The sequence below is a fragment of the Antedon bifida genome, chromosome 11 (assembly GCF_963402885.1).
Source record: "Antedon bifida chromosome 11, ecAntBifi1.1, whole genome shotgun sequence".
In the NCBI taxonomy this organism is placed as follows: Eukaryota; Metazoa; Echinodermata; class Crinoidea; order Comatulida; family Antedonidae; genus Antedon; species Antedon bifida.
Window position 1 is genome coordinate 3503835 of NC_136236.1, and position 17392 is coordinate 3521226.

At 31.6% G+C, this 17392-nt stretch overlaps 1 protein-coding gene across 9 annotated transcripts in view; it reads left to right on the forward strand.

The window, feature by feature from the left end:
* The first annotated feature begins 299 nt into the window (after nt 1-299).
* The window catches only part of LOC144855785 (inositol 1,4,5-trisphosphate receptor-like), a 62035-nt gene continuing 44942 nt past the window's right edge, over nt 300-17392 (forward strand). For 4 of the 9 annotated variants that reach the window (XM_078713710.1, XM_078713713.1, XM_078713711.1 and 1 more), the window contains exons 1-4: nt 301-798; nt 1439-1509; nt 1669-1784; nt 17204-17290. In XM_078713710.1, coding sequence (XP_078569836.1) covers nt 695-798; nt 1439-1509; nt 1669-1784; nt 17204-17290 — 378 coding nt within the window. In that variant the 5' untranslated portion in view covers nt 301-694. Of the gene's footprint in view, nt 799-1438; nt 1510-1668; nt 1785-17203; nt 17291-17392 lie in introns of all 9 variants that reach the window. The other 5 variants (XM_078713714.1, XM_078713715.1, XM_078713717.1 and 2 more) reach the window with 2 other exon arrangements.

Sequence of the window (17392 nt, forward strand, 5' to 3'; positions counted from 1 at the left end):
TACATAATTTAGAAAAGCAACAATAAATAAATAACCTGTTATTTTACAAAAGGGAAACTTTCAGAATAAATGTGTAACTCTAATAAATCTATCCGTTTGTTGAATATCCTTCTTACGTATTCAAAAGACACTTGAAGTTATTAAAAACATAGGAGGATTATTCCGCCGTGCGCATGTGGGCTGTTTGTTGTTACTTTTTTGATTGATTGGAGAGCAGCAACAGGCGATTGTGTGAGCGGTGCATCGTGTCGACGGATTGACTGTTTTAGAGATTAAAAAGTGATTTCCTTTATCCCTAAAGGAACTTATAAGCACATTATATAAATGCTTTTGTGTATCTGTATTCGTTTTTGTAACGCAAGGTAATAAGATAAGAAAAGATTGACGTAGGTTAGCCTGGTCTTCTTAGGCCTAACCTAGATTTTGTTCACGACTTGGCTGCTTGTTGAGCTCGGTGGCAGTGCGTGCACCCCGGAAGTGTTGACTGTTGTCTGCAGCCTACAATTATAGCCTAAAAATGATGTGACTTTAATTTTCGTTTAATGAACAATAGTTTATGCAGCGATATAACTATGTGATGAAAAATCAGCTATTGGATTGGAATTAATAAATCAGGCACAAAAATTATTGATTCTCAAAAAAGGAAAGCAAGTTGTTTAATAGAAACCTGGATTTTTAGGACCCAGCAGAGAGGATGGGGGAATTGTCGACCACAACCAGCAGCAGTTTCTTGCATTTTGGAGATATTGTTTCATTATATGCAGAAGGAAGTGTTAATGGATTTATCAGTACACTTGGGTCAGTATTTTGATTTTTTTTACAAATCCTACTACACAAATACAGTAGAAAAATAAGTAGTATTTTAAAGTATGATGCTAAATAATAATTATTATTATACAGTACATAGGCTTAGTTAATTAACTATAATAAACCCTACCAAATGGAACAACGTTTGGAAATAAAATGTGTATTTTCACTACAAATTTATCTGAATGTAATGCACTGTTACAAAATGGAATTTACAGTATATATCTGTATACATTTTATATTTTTTTATATATATTTTTTTTATAGACCTATATTGAATGTAAATTTGCCACAATTTGTTTTTTTTTCTGCAATGCCATTAAAAGAAATTTTAACCAGAATTGAATTAGACATGTTATTTACTGTCGCTTTTGATTGCATCACGGATGCGTGTTTATTTTGAATTAATCCACAGAAGAAGATATTACACTTACAGATTTCGATATTATTCTTGGCCATTTCTCAAAGTAGACCTGTTGATGTTTATTAAATAACATTTTTTTTTTAGTTTTCTGATATTTCATTTATTGAATTATGAATATGTAAAATATATTTTATGTTACGTTCGGTAGAGCTAAAAAAATATTCAAATCAACATTGTCGTCATCGTTTTCATGCTTATTTTATGTAGTTTGGTTGATGACAGATGTGTTGTTCAGCCAGATGCAGGGGACATCAGAAACCCACCTAAAAAATTTAGAGGTGAGACCAGCAAATTTTATTATTTTTACAGTATTGTATTTAGTGAGTGCAGAATGTGTTTAGGCTTTAGGCTATTCTCACTCCTGGTTATTTTCATTGGTGACTGAATAAATATTATTAATTATAACACATGCAATAATAATATCTTGTTTATTTCAGATTGTCTTTTCAAAATTTGGCCCATGAATCGGTATGCTGCTCAGAAACAGTTCAGAAAAGCAGCCAAGCCTCACATTAATTCAGCATCAGATGTTGCCCTGCTTACCAAACTACAGGTAAATAGAACAAATAATGAATGTTTATGAGTTGAATAACAAAGATATTCTCTCCAGTCAATGAATATAAAATAGTCATTATTTTATAAACACGCCTACTCTGCCAGGTCCAATGGAGATAGTGTTCTTTAACACAAAACTTGCCAATTTCACCTCAATTATTATGATAGACTGGCTAAATGTGGCACTCGGATTAATTTAGTTTTGCAGACTAGGCCTGTTATGTAGTGCATTGAGATAGTAACATTGAATTATTATTACTTTCTTTAACCAATTAATGGGATGAACAAATGGCACATGAAATGGTATATTTACATGTACAGTAATCCGAATAACGAACCAAAAAGACACACAATTCATTGGGATAGTAACATTGAATTATTATTACTTTCTTTAACCAATTAATGGGATGAACAAATGGCACATGAAATGGTATATTTACACGTACAGTAATCCGAATAACGAACCAAAAAGACACACAATTCTGTGAATCTGCCTGTTAGTGTTAAGATTTTAATAATAGTACATATACCGATTTATTCATAATGCCCAAGTCTAATTAATTTCTTAATTACTCAAAATTCATAATAAATCTTTGCTATTTAATAGTACAGTATCTGTATCAATCAATATTACATTGTCCTTTAATACTGTATAGTGCGTGACTATACAAGTATCATGATCTCAAAGTCTGTAGTGAATTTTCCTGTATACTTTATTCAGTCATATTATTTATAATAATAAAATAAAATTATTTCATTTCTAATCTGTCACTTGAAATACCATGAATTTCCTATATTATAATCCACTAAACTATTATAATAACAATGTTGTACAGTACTAAGTATACTGAAAATGTATTAAGAGTTATTCAGAGTTAGACACTAGTAGTAGTGTACTAACCCTTTTATAATAATATAATAATTTATTTGGAAGCTACACTTTTGAAACAGTGGCACACTTCTTGAATGAAGGTGCGTCCAGAGTAAAAGTAAAAGAGAAAAAAAAATGATTTAACAATACTGGATAGGGGTTGATAGTTGTTTTTGTTATACTTTTCTCTATGTAATTCATTAATTGTTATATTTTATATTGTTTTTGTGAAGGATGCACCTTTGTACTAAGTGTGCCACCGATCTAAAGGTGTACAGTAATTCCGAATAAATAAATAAATAAACTTCCTTCCTTCAGAGTAAAACACATACTGTTTATACTGTGCACACATTTTAAATCAATGTTTATTAATAAATACTGTATTGCAAAAAAATATCTGTTAAAACACCAGAAATAAAATATCGACAGTTACTAGGATCTTCTACTGTTATTTTAAAAGTACTGTATGACAAGTACATTATAATGCCATGCTCAAGTATGTATATATCCCATAATGCAATAGTAGATTCCATACAGTAATACAGTAGATAGATAGATAGAAGTAAGACTGTATAATCTGCTACTAGAAATACTAGGGTACTATATGTTCAAATCCATGGAGTTACACTTCCGTATCGCAAGCAAAGTCATATTATAATATTAATTATTACTGTATCATAACAGCAAAGTTTTCAGACTCGCTTCACTTAAAATTAAGTGTCACAGATTTTAAGTTAGGTGATGCAATGTACAGTACACTAAGAAAATGATCGTCTGAAAGTAGAGTTTCCCCCAGTCTACAAAAAATCTAATTTGTACGTGGAATAGTTTTTGGAATGGTCCCAAACATTTCCAGTTTACAGCTGTAAGGTCGGTAAACACTAACTCAAATTTGAGCACGCGACTGCAGCCATGTACATATGGCCTTGTTCTAGAATGTGCATCAATTTAGAACGTAATTAGTACTGTATGTTGGCTGGTAAAGCTAAGCTCCAATTACCGAGATCTTTTAAAAATATCAAACTACCTCTATCTAGACTGTAGATTTAGGTCAGACGCAACGTAAGAAAATGCCCTTCCGAAAGTAGTGTCTTCCCCATGTCTCCAAAAAATCAAAATTGCTTATGTTTTGTACATGGAATAGTTATTACATGGTCCCTGGATATTTCCATTTCTACTACATTTAGGACGTATTAGTAGTACTGTTGGCTGGTAATGCTAAGCTCCAATTACCGAGACCTTCTCAAAATATACCTCCAGCTATGGTGCAATTAGCTACCAATTTAATATGAAAATCAATAGAACTTTAAGTATGATTACGTCTTAACAAGAAGCTCTTTGTGGTGATGCAGTATTTTTCATTTGTGATAATGCAATTATAATGCACTTATTCCAACATTAATCAACTTGTACGCTTGAAGTGCTAAATGATCGGAAAGGAAAAGACATTTAATAGACAAGCCTTCCAACTAAATGTTACAGTCAACTCTGTCTTAGTTGACCTTGCGTAAGTCGAATAATTACGAAGGCTGAATTTTTATATGAAAGTTGCCTAGCTATTTTGTGTCAGGGACACTTTGTTGGTCCCGAAGATATCCCCTCAATAGTGGTTAGAGAGGCCTACAGTGCTATGTTTTTTTAAAAATCCAGGCATGATTAATAATTGTTTATTTAATTTAAAGCCCTGTTCCTACGTTTTTTATGAAACAAACTACAGTTAATCAATATTGATAGAAATACTTTTATTGTCAAATTTTGTTTCCTGTCATGATCAACAATTTCTCATTTGTATTTATAACAGCAACAATACATTGTATTGTTTTCATGAATTGTAGATAATTATTATGACAATAAATCAATATCGATAGACAATGTATGTCTGTGTTGAATACAGATTATAGTATTATGTCTATGGGCAGCCATTAGGGTCAAAATAACCAAAAGTATTGTTAAAACACCTTTGCATGAATTAATGATCCAAGAAATTTTTGTAAATATTTTTATAAATCAATATCGATGGACAATACTTGTCTGTGTTGAATACGGATATTATAGTATTATGTCTATGGGCAGCCACTAGGGTCAAAATAGGCAAAAGTAATCCTAAACTAGAATTTAATTCGTCACTTTGACGAATTATAGGTGATCATTTTTATCATTTTACTGAAATTAATTTTTTTTAAACATGCACGTACGTTAACATACGATCGGAAAATGTTGATGTATGCCATCCTATTATATGCTTATAGTGCTGAGTTGTGCCTATATGCCATATACAATATGTACAGTATATACTGTATATCTATATACAGTGTAGCATAGGTGAAATTACTGGACACACATGTTCTAATTTTTTGGCATGATGACGTTATCAAACTAAACTTTAAGATGACAATTTCGAAAGATAATTAATTGAGCAAAAGAATATAAGATTTGAAAAAAAATTTGGCACGTAGAAGCGCTGTACGCGCTCTTTGAATTGTGTATAACTTTGACGAAAAATATGAAAAAACTACTTTTTCACTTCAACTGGCCATATGTTAACGTCACAACATCCGATAGGCTTAATTTTTATATGAATTAATATCTACATTTCATCAGTTTTCATAATAAATTATAATCATCAAGGTAACCTTCAATTCTGAAGAGCTGTAAGATATTCAAATTTACTGCGAAGGTGAAATTACACGGCCTACGTTATTCAAGTTTTTACGCGTGATGACGTCATTAAAATGAAGATAGTGTCAACTCATGATAAAGATAATTAATTAAGCAAGCACATACTGAAAGTTGTGCGAAATTCGAGCACACATAACCAAGATGCGCTCTGTTGAATGTGATAATCTACACAAAAAGATAACAAATCCTAATTTTTAAATTCAAGTGGCCATTTGATGACGTCAAAACATTTTGTACGTAAAATGTGTACATGAATTCATATCTACAACTCAATGGCTTCCAGAATAAGTTAAAAAAATCGGGGGTCATCTTGCATTCTGAAGAATTATTTTCATTTTAAAAAAGACCTATTTTTCACCATTTTCAGAACTTTTGTAAAATTAATGTGCGCATTTTGTCATTTTTAACGTGCTCGTATAGCATTATTTTAAGTCGGAACTGACTCAAATTTGGTGAATGTACTAAGGATGGTGAGTAGAATGAGATTTGTAAAAAAAAATCATGTTTTTTACGCTTTTTAAGTATCGCGCGCGCAAAATTTTTTTTTGCGCAGTAATTTTTGGAAACACGCAAATGGCCTAATTCATGCTCTAAATTGATCAAAACCTAATTTTGCGCGTTTTAAATTTTTAGCGCGCGATTTCACATGCATGACCTTGAAACGCGCAACTTTTTATTTGCTAATATTTTTACCCTTGATCTGAAGTTTACGTGTAGTGAATTCCATTAATATGTGATAATGAATTTTGGAGATATGATTGATAATGTGATTTCGCAAAATGGCGTATAAATGTCGTCACGGATGAGTGATCACGCTGGAAAGCTTATTAGGATTAAGTTATATTATTTGAAAGATATTCTGAAATTTTTGTAATCATTGACATTAAACTTTTTTAGATAATTGTTACACAAAATAGTGTACAGAAACAATAAAAAGAAAAACTAGAATTTAATTCGTCACTTTGACGAATTATAGGTGATCATTTTTATCATTTTACTGAAATTAATTTTTTTTAAACATGCACGTACGTTAACATACGATCGGAAAATGTTGATGTATGCCATCCTATTATATGCTTATAGTGCTGAGTTGTGCCTATATGCCATATGCAATATGTACAGTATATACTGTATATCTATATACAGTGTAGCATAGGTGAAATTACGGGACACACATGTTCTAATTTTTTGGCATGATGACGTTATCAAACTAAACTTTAAGATGACAATTTCGAAAGATAATTAATTGAGCAAAAAAATATAAGATTTGGAAAAAAATTTGGCACGTAGAAGCGCTGTGCGCGCTCTTTGAATTGTGTATAACTTTGACGAAAAATATGAAAAAACTACTTTTTCACTTCAACTGGCCATATGTTAACGTCACAACATCCGATAGGCTTAATTTTTATATGAATTAATATCTACATTTCATCAGCTTTCATAATAAATTATAATCATCAAGGTAACCTTCAATTCTGAAGAGCTGTAAGATATTCAAATTTACTGCGAAGGTGAAATTACACGGCCTACGTTATTCAAGTTTTACGCGTGATGACGTCATTAAAATGAAGATAGTGTCAACTCATGATAAAGATAATTAATTAAGCAAGCACATACTGAAAGTTGTGCGAAATTCGAGCACACATAACCAAGATGCGCTCTGTTGAATGTGATAATCTACACAAAAAGATAACAAATCCTAATTTTTAAATTCAAGTGGCCATTTGATGACGTCAAAACATTTTGTACGTAAAATGTGTACATGAATTCATATCTACAACTCAATGGCTTCCAGAATAAGTTAAAAAAATCGGGGGTCATCTTGCATTCTGAAGAATTATTTTCATTTTAAAAAAGACCTATTTTTCACCATTTTCAGAACTTTTGTAAAATTAATGTGCGCATTTTGTCATTTTTAACGTGCTCGTATAGCGTTATTTTAAGTCGGAACTGACTCAAATTTGGTGAATGTACTAAGGATGGTGAGTAGAATGAGATTTGTAAAAAAAATTCATGTTTTTTACGCTTTTTAAGTATCGCGCGCGCAAAAACGCATTTTTGCGCAGTAATTTTTTGAAACACGCAAATGGCCTAATTCATGCTCTAAATTGATCAAAACTTAATTTTGAGCGTTTTAAATTTTTAACGCGCGATATCACGCGCATGAACCTACGTGCGCGTGCGTTTTTATTTGCTAATATTTTTACCCTTGATCTGAAGTTTACGTGTAGTGAATTTCATTATTATGTGATAATGAATTATGGAGATATGATTGATAATGTGATTTCGCAAAATGGCGTATAAATGTCGTCACGGATGAGTGATCACGCTGGAAAGCTTATTAGGATTAAGTTATATTATTTGAAAGATATTCTGAAATTTTTGTAATCATTGACATTAAACTTTTTGAGATAATTGTTACACAAAATAGTGTACAGAAACAATAAAAAGAAAAAAAAAAAAAATAATAATAAAGATTTTATACAATAACAATAGGTGATCATTTTATTCTAAATGATCACCTAACTAGAATTTAATTCGTCACTTTGACGAATTATAGGTGATCATTTTTATCATTTTACCGAAATAATTTTTTTGCATGTACGTTAACATACGATCAGAAAATGTTGATGTATGCCATCCTATTATACGCTTTAGTGCTGAGTTGTGCCTATTATATGCCATATACAATATGTACAGTATATAATGTATCTATATACAGTGTAGCATAGGTGAAATTACGGGACACACATCATGTTCTAATTTTTTGGTATGATGGAATTATCAAAATAAACTCGAAGATGACAATTTCGAAAGATAATGAATTGGGCAAATAAATATAAGAATTGGAAGAGAATTTGGCACGTAGACGCACTGTGCGCGCTCTTTGAAATTTGTATAACTTTGACGAAAAAGATGAAAAAACTACTTTTTAACTTCAACTGGCCATATGTTAACGTCACAACATCCGATAGGCTTAATTTTTATATGAATTCATATCTACATTTCATCAGCTTTCATAATAAATTATAATTATCAAGGTAACCTTTAATTCTGAAGAGCTGTAAGATATTCAAATTTACGGCGAAGGTGAAATTACACGACCTACGTTATTCAAGTTTTTACGCGTGATGACGTCATCAAAATAAAAATAGTGGCAGGTCATGAGAAAGTCAATTAATTGAGAAATCACATACTAAAATTTGAGCGAAAATCAGGCACAAATTATTAGAGATGCGTTCTATTGAATGTGATAAAATATGACAAAAGAGAAAAAAAACTTAATTTTAAATTCAAGTGGCCATTTGATGACGTCACAACATTTTGTACGTCAAATGTGTACATGAATTCATATCTACAACTCAATGGCTTCCCGAATAAGTTAAAAAAAATGGGGGTCATCTTGCATTCTGAAGAGTTATTTTCATTTTAAAAATGCTTTATTTTTCACCATTTTCAGCACTTTGATGCAATTAATTTGCGCATTTTGTCATTTTTAACGTGCTCGTATAGCGTTATCTTAAGTCGGAATGGACTCAAAATCGGTGAATGTACTAAGAATTGTGAGTAGATTGTGATTTATACATCAAATTTTATTTTTTACGCTTTCTAAGAATCGCGTGCGCAAAAACGTGTTTTTGCGCAGTAATTTTTTGAAATGCGCAAATGGCCTAATTCATTCTCTAAATTGATCAAAACTTAATTTTGAGCGTTCTAAATTTTTAACGCGCGATTTCACGTCCATGACCTTGAAACGCGCAACTTTTTATCTGCTAATATTTTTACCCTTGACCTGAAGTTTACGTGTAGTGAATTTCATTAATATGTGATAATGAATTATGGAGATATGATTGATAATGTGATTTCACAAAATGGCGTATAAATGGCGTCACGGATGAGTGATCACGCTGGAAAGCTTATTAGGATTAAGTTATATCATTTGAAAGATATTCTGAAATTTTGGTAATCATTGACATTAAACTTTTTGAGATATCTGTTACACAAAATAGTGTACAGAAACAATAAAAAGAAAAATAAAGATTTGATACAATAACAATAGGTGATCATTTTATTCTAAATGATCACCTAAAAATAAAAAAAATAAAAAAAATAAAAAAAATAATAATAAAGATTTTATACAATAACAATAGGTGATCATTTTATTCTAAATGATCACCTAAAAAACACCATGCAATAGTTTATGATCGGCAAGATACAGTATCATTCATCAGTGAGTTAAATAATTGAGACGTTTTCAATACACAGATTTCTACAGTATATTGATTTTGGTACTGCTTCACCTTGTTCTATACAGTAGCACGGAGTAAAAGAATGACTCCATGGTATACAGTGTAGTAAAGTCTAACTTCAATACACAGTACCGAAACCATACAAATGTGGGTATGGCTTGGAAAGACATTAACCGCAATCTCATCTAAGGATGTCACACTTGTACCATGACGTCAGCACTACAGTATGTTTTACAATTCATATACTAAAAAGCATAGGATAGATTCCTTTATCTCTGTGTATGGTCAAGTTGAAAGAGTAACAACACTCAGCATGAGGGTTGATAGCATTGTTGTAGTAGATTACTCTATCAATTGGGTTGTTTTGATAAGAACTCCATAAAAGTTTACATAAACTGAAGACTATTCATACAGTATCAATTCACCCAGTTATTGTACAGTAGGCGTGAGCATACACATTTAAACTTTGCGTTTACAATCTTCTACAATCATAGTCGGGCAATAATATTAGAAAGTGGTTTCAATGACCTCTATTGTATGCTTTGTGTTATATTGTGCCCTCAGCGTTTATATTACAGTTTTTGCGCTAAGAGGTACTGTACAGTATATTGTGGCATTTGCGCTTAATATTGAAGCATTTGCACTTATAATGTAGCATTTTCACTTATATATTGCAGCAATTGCATTTATATTGCAGCCTTGGCGCTTATATTGCAGCATTTGCGCTTATATTGCAGCAATTGCGTTTATATTGCAGCCTTGGCGCTTATATTGTAACATTTGCGCTTATATTGCAGCATTTGCGTTTATATTGCAGCCTTGGCGCTTATATTGCAGCATTTGCGCTTATATTGCAGCATTTGCGCTTATATTGCAGCATTTGTGCTTAGCAATTATATTTAAATTTCCATATGACCATGTCTGTCCCTCTAGTGGATTGAGGAAAGGGGTTGATGCGGTTAATCCATTCCTTTTCTGTAATCATAAATTATCAGTACAGAGTCACTTTTGATTTAGAATTAATTGGCTTGAATATTAGTTGAAATCCTAAACTTAATAAAATATTGCATTACAATCATAATGGGATGAACGCGTCGAACAATCTCTTAAATTTTCATTACTCCACTGAGCACCATTCATTCGATAAACGTGTAGGTTTCAGTAAATGACATTTCATATTAAAACCATTTGAATGACGTACAGTACCAATCAATATTATGTCATTTAAAATCAAATACACACGCTTTACTTATCACAGTATGTGATATTCAATTGTTAAATGGTGCATTAGTAATAGTAGCAGTTAGTAGTACTGTAATGTAATTGCAGGAAATCCAAAATGATTTTACTGTATTGTATACTACAGTTACTGCAGTTAACAAGTACAACTACATTTTACTGTAACAAATTTACTGCAATAAACAGTGTGTACTCTATGCTCAACAAAACTAGATACAGTAATTGTAAAAACAAAAATTGATTTACTGCAGTAACAGCAGTATAATATTTTTACATGGTCTGTTTTGTTATGTCTCCCTACAGTACTACTTATTCATTAGTACAGTATAGTATGAGAGCTAGTACTTTACACTACAGTATGTAATTGACAGTAGTAGTGTACAGCTTACTATATACTACTACTATATAAATAATTTTATCCAGAAAAAATGTAATAAAAGTAACACAAAGGAGACTTTAAAGTATAGACTCATTATATTGTTTTCAATACATACATTATATTTTATAAACAGAAATCAGAAGATTAATAATCTATCTTGGCTACTATAAATCTAGTTTTGTACCACTGTACTGTATGTCATACAATCCATATTTGTTACGAAGGAAATGATAATTTAATAATTACCATCCATCATCGCTGAATGAACACTGATTACCACTTTTTTTTCTGCTCGTCTAATGCACGACAGCTTGATGCATTTTTATCCAGTAGTGATTAAGGTGTGCTTATGTCGACACGGAACTCAACTCAACTGTGTCGACATTAAGCACTCAAAGCAACTGGACGTAACTGACCGCAACTGACAGGCACATAAAAAACGTCAACACATATAGTTCCTTTCAGCAAGGCAATCTAACAACAGGATGCTGAGCTCCGGAGATCAAAGGGTTAACCTGTGGCTGCGACTTATCATGTCCATGCCCCTTAATAAATAATACGAGAATACACCATAGAGAATGTACATAGTATGTAGTTAGTACAGTACTGGTATTTGTCGCAGCCAGACATAAGATCAAAAGACTGTTACGAGTTCCTATCTTGGCAAGGCGAGATCAGTGTCCTGTTGTTAGATTTCCTTGCTTTCATTCAGTTGCCCATGTATAAGCGCTCGAACATCTAGTTCGATTAAGTTGCTCAAAGTCTAGATACTGTAAGCGCTCTCACGCAGCTACGTGAGTTCATTTAAGTTAGGTTGAGTTTAAGATCGCCTTTAGACATACAGTAGTGTACATTTCAAGTCATGGTATTCAGTACTTTATAGGTAGTGGGCAAACATTTGTAATAGGTTATTTGTCTAAAGTAAATCACTATACTACTAAGGTGTGGTGATACGTAGTTGTTATTAACTTACAAAGTTCATTTTTTTGGGTTCAATGAACTAAAGAACACTCAGTATAGGCAAATGCAGGAACATACATAGCCAGTCATTATACAACCTGAGAGAAAGTATACCCAATGTACAGTGCATCAAGGTTGGGCAAGATCAGTGGCCGTCAATCACACTTAAGTGAGATATTTCCCTAATATTAAGTATTTCACTTAACTCAATAAATACTGTATTTAAGTATTTCCCTTAAATTATGTTCATTTTTATTTTAATATGGCCACTGGCCAATAGTACAAAAACCAAAGCAAAATTGAAAACAAAGTTGATGGTGCTGGATAGCAATATATACAAACAGTAAAGTACAGACCAATAGACTATAAGTATAATTAACAAATGATTGACATAAAACCATGAAGGAAAAAATAAATTATTTGTTATCACTTCCATGACTGATGTACACTTGAAACATTCTGTAATGTTTTCGTGATTTATCTCGCATAAAACATAAAAGAGTACTTGAATTTATCTACAGTACAGTACATTAATCCAAAGGTCCAATACTTCAAACATCAAAATATTTACAATTAACCCTCTCACACGATAGCCTTTCAATCCTTGGATGCTTTACATTGGAAGTTAGTTATGTTTATTATGTGCCTAGCTTTTACCTGGATTAACTGACAATAGCCCTTGATCTCCCTGGGAAGAGCATACCACCGTAATAATGTCACTTAACCTTTCGGATCATATACTGTACTCTTCCCCCCAGACTGAGGGGAAAAGGAACATGGATGAACTAGCCTGAAAGATTTGGTTATTGACTACATTGATAACAGCATGCATTGATTACTGTACAGTTCATACTGTAATATATGAATTGATTTGTTATGCTGTTTGATCATGGGATATGTGTCGCATTATAATGACATATTGCTTATTAGACAAACACCTTTTAAATCCCACAAATAAATCATTCCACATTATCTTCCACAGTATGCGCTAATAACCATATGATTATGAAATAATTTTTCCATAATTATCGACCGTTTTTCTCTTATTTTTCAGAAAAAATTCTGATTGAGATATTATTTGAGTACATATGATATGTTTTAACTGTTGTCTGTATGCAATACATTGTATAATTATGCAGAACACTACAGTGTAAGGTGCAATAACAAACCTAATTTCTATTCATATACAGTACTACAGTAATGAAAATTAAGTTCAAATTTTATTGTGCTTATTCTGTACAATAATAATAAAATTGTAATTTCCCCGTCCTTTTTCTTTCTTAGGGCCTGTTTCTGCTGCAAACTACTCAAAATACGGTATAAAAATTAGTACCCCGTTTCTGCTAACAATACTTCTTGGGTGGTCATGTTAAATTTCATCCTTTTTACCCAAATTGCCATTCATTTATTTGGTCAATAATTAAAAGTCGCAATAAAGGAAGTTTTACGCCTCACTTTCAACAGGCTAGCCCTAGTGATACAGATGTTGTGAGAGCACAGAAAACATCGTAATGGGGACAAGTAATTCGTTCCCTCCCCAAGTTATTGTCTTTTGCAATGTTGTACTACTTTCGCAGGCTCTTCAGCGTGCGAAAGTATTTTACGGTATTTTCTTGGCAGCAGAAACAGGGCCTTACTGTATAAATGTTTTTAAGACTCCAGTTCCTTAAACAGTATTGTTCTTTTTTGTTTTCTTTGTTAACTTTATTGTTTTTGTAATATACTGTGTATATTTTTTTCTTAAATGTTTATGAATAGTATATAATAGTCCACTTCATCATTGTTTACTTGATGCAATAAAGGAAAGGAAATGAAATGTTGCTGTGTAATAATATCAACCTTCTTAAACTATTTCAGTTTAAGAACATTTTTATGCTCTGCTGTTGCATGTCAGAAATTCAGAAATCTCTAATGACGATTTCAAATATATTACACGACAGCAGAGCTAATTTATATTCAAGACGGGCTATAAAACCAAAATGCATCTTGATATCATTTTAACTCAAAATATTGTACTGTATTTAGGGACCATGTCAAACTACCCTACAGTACTGCAGTTACTGCAGTAACTTGGCTTTAACAAATTATTTAGAAACAATTTTTCATTAATCAGATTGCTTATTAAATAAATGCCCCATGAACCTCTAAATTGAAACAAACTTTGAATATTATTTATTAAAGGAAAATGTAGTTACTGCAGTAATCTGCAGTAGAACAATTTTATTATGGTCCCTTTATCAGATATCATATTTACATTCATGTAATATAGTATAATAATTACTGCTTATCTGAAATCAAGCTAGAAATTGAAAATGTGTCTGTAATACCTGTATGACTGTCTAATTAGGTACCAGTGTAAAGCTCTGTCTACACTATCAAACTAGGTGTGATGTGCCCAAATACGGTAGTAATATGCCCAAATATGGTAGTGATATGACATCATCATGTCCATATATGGGCACATCACATAAAGTTTGATAGTAATAGACAGAGCTTAAAATTGTTAAGGGATGGAGGAATGGTGAAACTGAAGCATTGAAGATTGAGTAACCAATACATACAGTATATAAATTATACTACTGATTGGGAACAAAAACAGGAAACATTCTCTCTAAAAAGTATAAATAATAGTTTTCCAAAAGGACAAACTCCCGCCTTCAATTCTCCTACTGTACCCCCAAGTTCTACCGTATGCATAGATCTAAAATGTTTGAGCTGAGTGTCGGAGCCTATGGTAGATATAGTATTTCGCCCACAGTAGATATAACATTTCGCCCAGTCGGAAGTTTATTATTAATACCTCGTACTCTCTGTCAGCTTAATTTTACATAGGATACAAAAATGTTACCATACACATGAGAAAAAACAAAATATATAATGTTGCACTATTATAGTATGAAGAGGAAGAAATGCATCGGGCAAAATATCTAATTTTAAATTTCCAAATTCAAAGAATCTTAAAAGCTCTGTCTACTGTACACTATCAAACTTTATGTGACCAAAAAAAATGTGATATGCCCATATATGGACATGATATCACTACCATATTTGTGCATATCACTGCCATGTTTGAGCACATCACAGTCAAACTAGTTTGATAGTGTAGACAGAGATTAATATACATTAGTTGAGATTCATAATATGAAAGATGACTTGAGACTTTGAGATGAATAAGATTCATTATATATAATAAATATCTTTGTGACAGTGACATTTGGTTGAGTTATTGATTGTAATAAAGTTTTTGCATGCATATTGGCTTAGAATGTTTGTGTACTACTCCACGTCATTAGTAATAATCTTCACTTGTCTGTCATTATATAATCTAGGTTATCCCTTCAGTAGGTTCATCAACTGTGTTATTAAAATGATTAGCAGAGATCTTTATTCAAAATTTTGCACATTTTTTATGGAAGTCTGCAGAAAGGAAATCAATTCGTCATATGAATTATTAATCTTAAAAACTGATTAGAAATTAGAGTGCGTTTACTATAAATTACTGAACGAAAAATATATATCCTTTGCAGTAGATTTTAAATAACCAGTTAATGGCAGGAGAAATATGGTCGGTCTGAAAATTATATTTAATATAGTTTATTCGACCGACCGACATTGTGAGCTATAGAGTCGACGCGACTAATAACATGGCATAGTGAAACATGAAATATCTATTACGATAATAACGATATATAGATGATGTAATATATTAAATGTTTCTAAATCTTCTTGCTATAGTAATACTTGGGATTGGATAACCTAATCTACGGGTATTACAAGACAAATAGTTTCTTTACAATCTATGTCTGAAGATTAGGCCATAGGTCAGTAACAATCCATATTAGTACCAGTAAAGGCCAATTATAGTTCTATGAAATCCCCAAAGAAAAACACAACAGCATGAGGCTGTTAGTTGTTGACTTGTTTAACTTCCCTGGTATTCAACTGGCCAATCGTAACATACCTGTTTGAGGAAATTCTGTAGTAATAAAATGTTACCAAATCACACCCTAAACTGTTGTTATTAATCTAAGATTTTACAGGGTTGTAATAAATATCACTGAAAATTGTTAAATATATCCGGAACTCAAACTGACACAACAAATAAAGTGCAATTTAATTCAATCAATCAAGGGTTTATTCATGTTTTTGAGGGACAATACATCCTTTAAAAGAGCAATATTTAAAGATATATTATCCTTCAAAAACATGACAATTGAAGAATAATAAAATCAGACTTTGAATAGGCCATTTTACAGTTGTATTTAATTTCATCTGGGAAAAACCCACAAAATAATGATTTCACTTTATAAAATGACAAATAACTAAAAAGTCTCAAGTATATGTCTGACACTAACAAAATGTTACTATTTTTTGCTTTATTTTGTTTTTATTTAGAGAAATAATTTTGTTTAAATTCAATTTTTGGTCAAAGTGAATAGACTACAGTACTGTACAGTACGTGACATTAATTGTAAATGGATTGGAAAACATTTTTTTCTAAACATTTTTTCGGGGGGACAATATAATCTTTAAAAAAAATTGGTTCTTTTAAATATAATATTGAAAATTGATATGGAAGATTATATTTATTGCATACTTATAATTCCTTGAAATGTTGTCTGACTTGTAGCTCTAAGCATTTAAACAGCACTCATGCTACTTATCCTACTTATCCGCATCACATAACTTGTAAATCCTTAACTATGCTAGTGTAATTCAAGTAAAGAAAGAATTATAATTGCCAACATCTCAATTGCAGTCAAGAATATATGTTTGTAATATATATAATATCAATATTATAAGAAAATAATAATAATTAAACATATTTCAATAAGTATTTGAAGAGACCAAGAGTGACGCTTGTGGGCTCAGAACAGTTTGTGAAAGTCCACCTACAGTTAACTAGGGAAGTGTAATATAACAGTATTTTAGTCCCTTTTCCCCTACCCCAATACTGGCCTGAGTCCTTGGAGATGAACTCATAGAGAAATTTGCGCATTTACTTTTTTATGTTTATTAATTTGTATCTTATTTTGCAGCATGCTGCCGATCTTGAAAAGAAACAAAATGAAACAGAAAATAAAAAGTTGATGGGATCCTGTATTCAATATGGAACAGTGGTTCAGGTAATAACGATGGTGTTGAATTACTGTATATCAATGATTTATGATAATGATGATATGAATTATGATAGTATTGATAGTACACTATCAAATTTAGTTTGACAA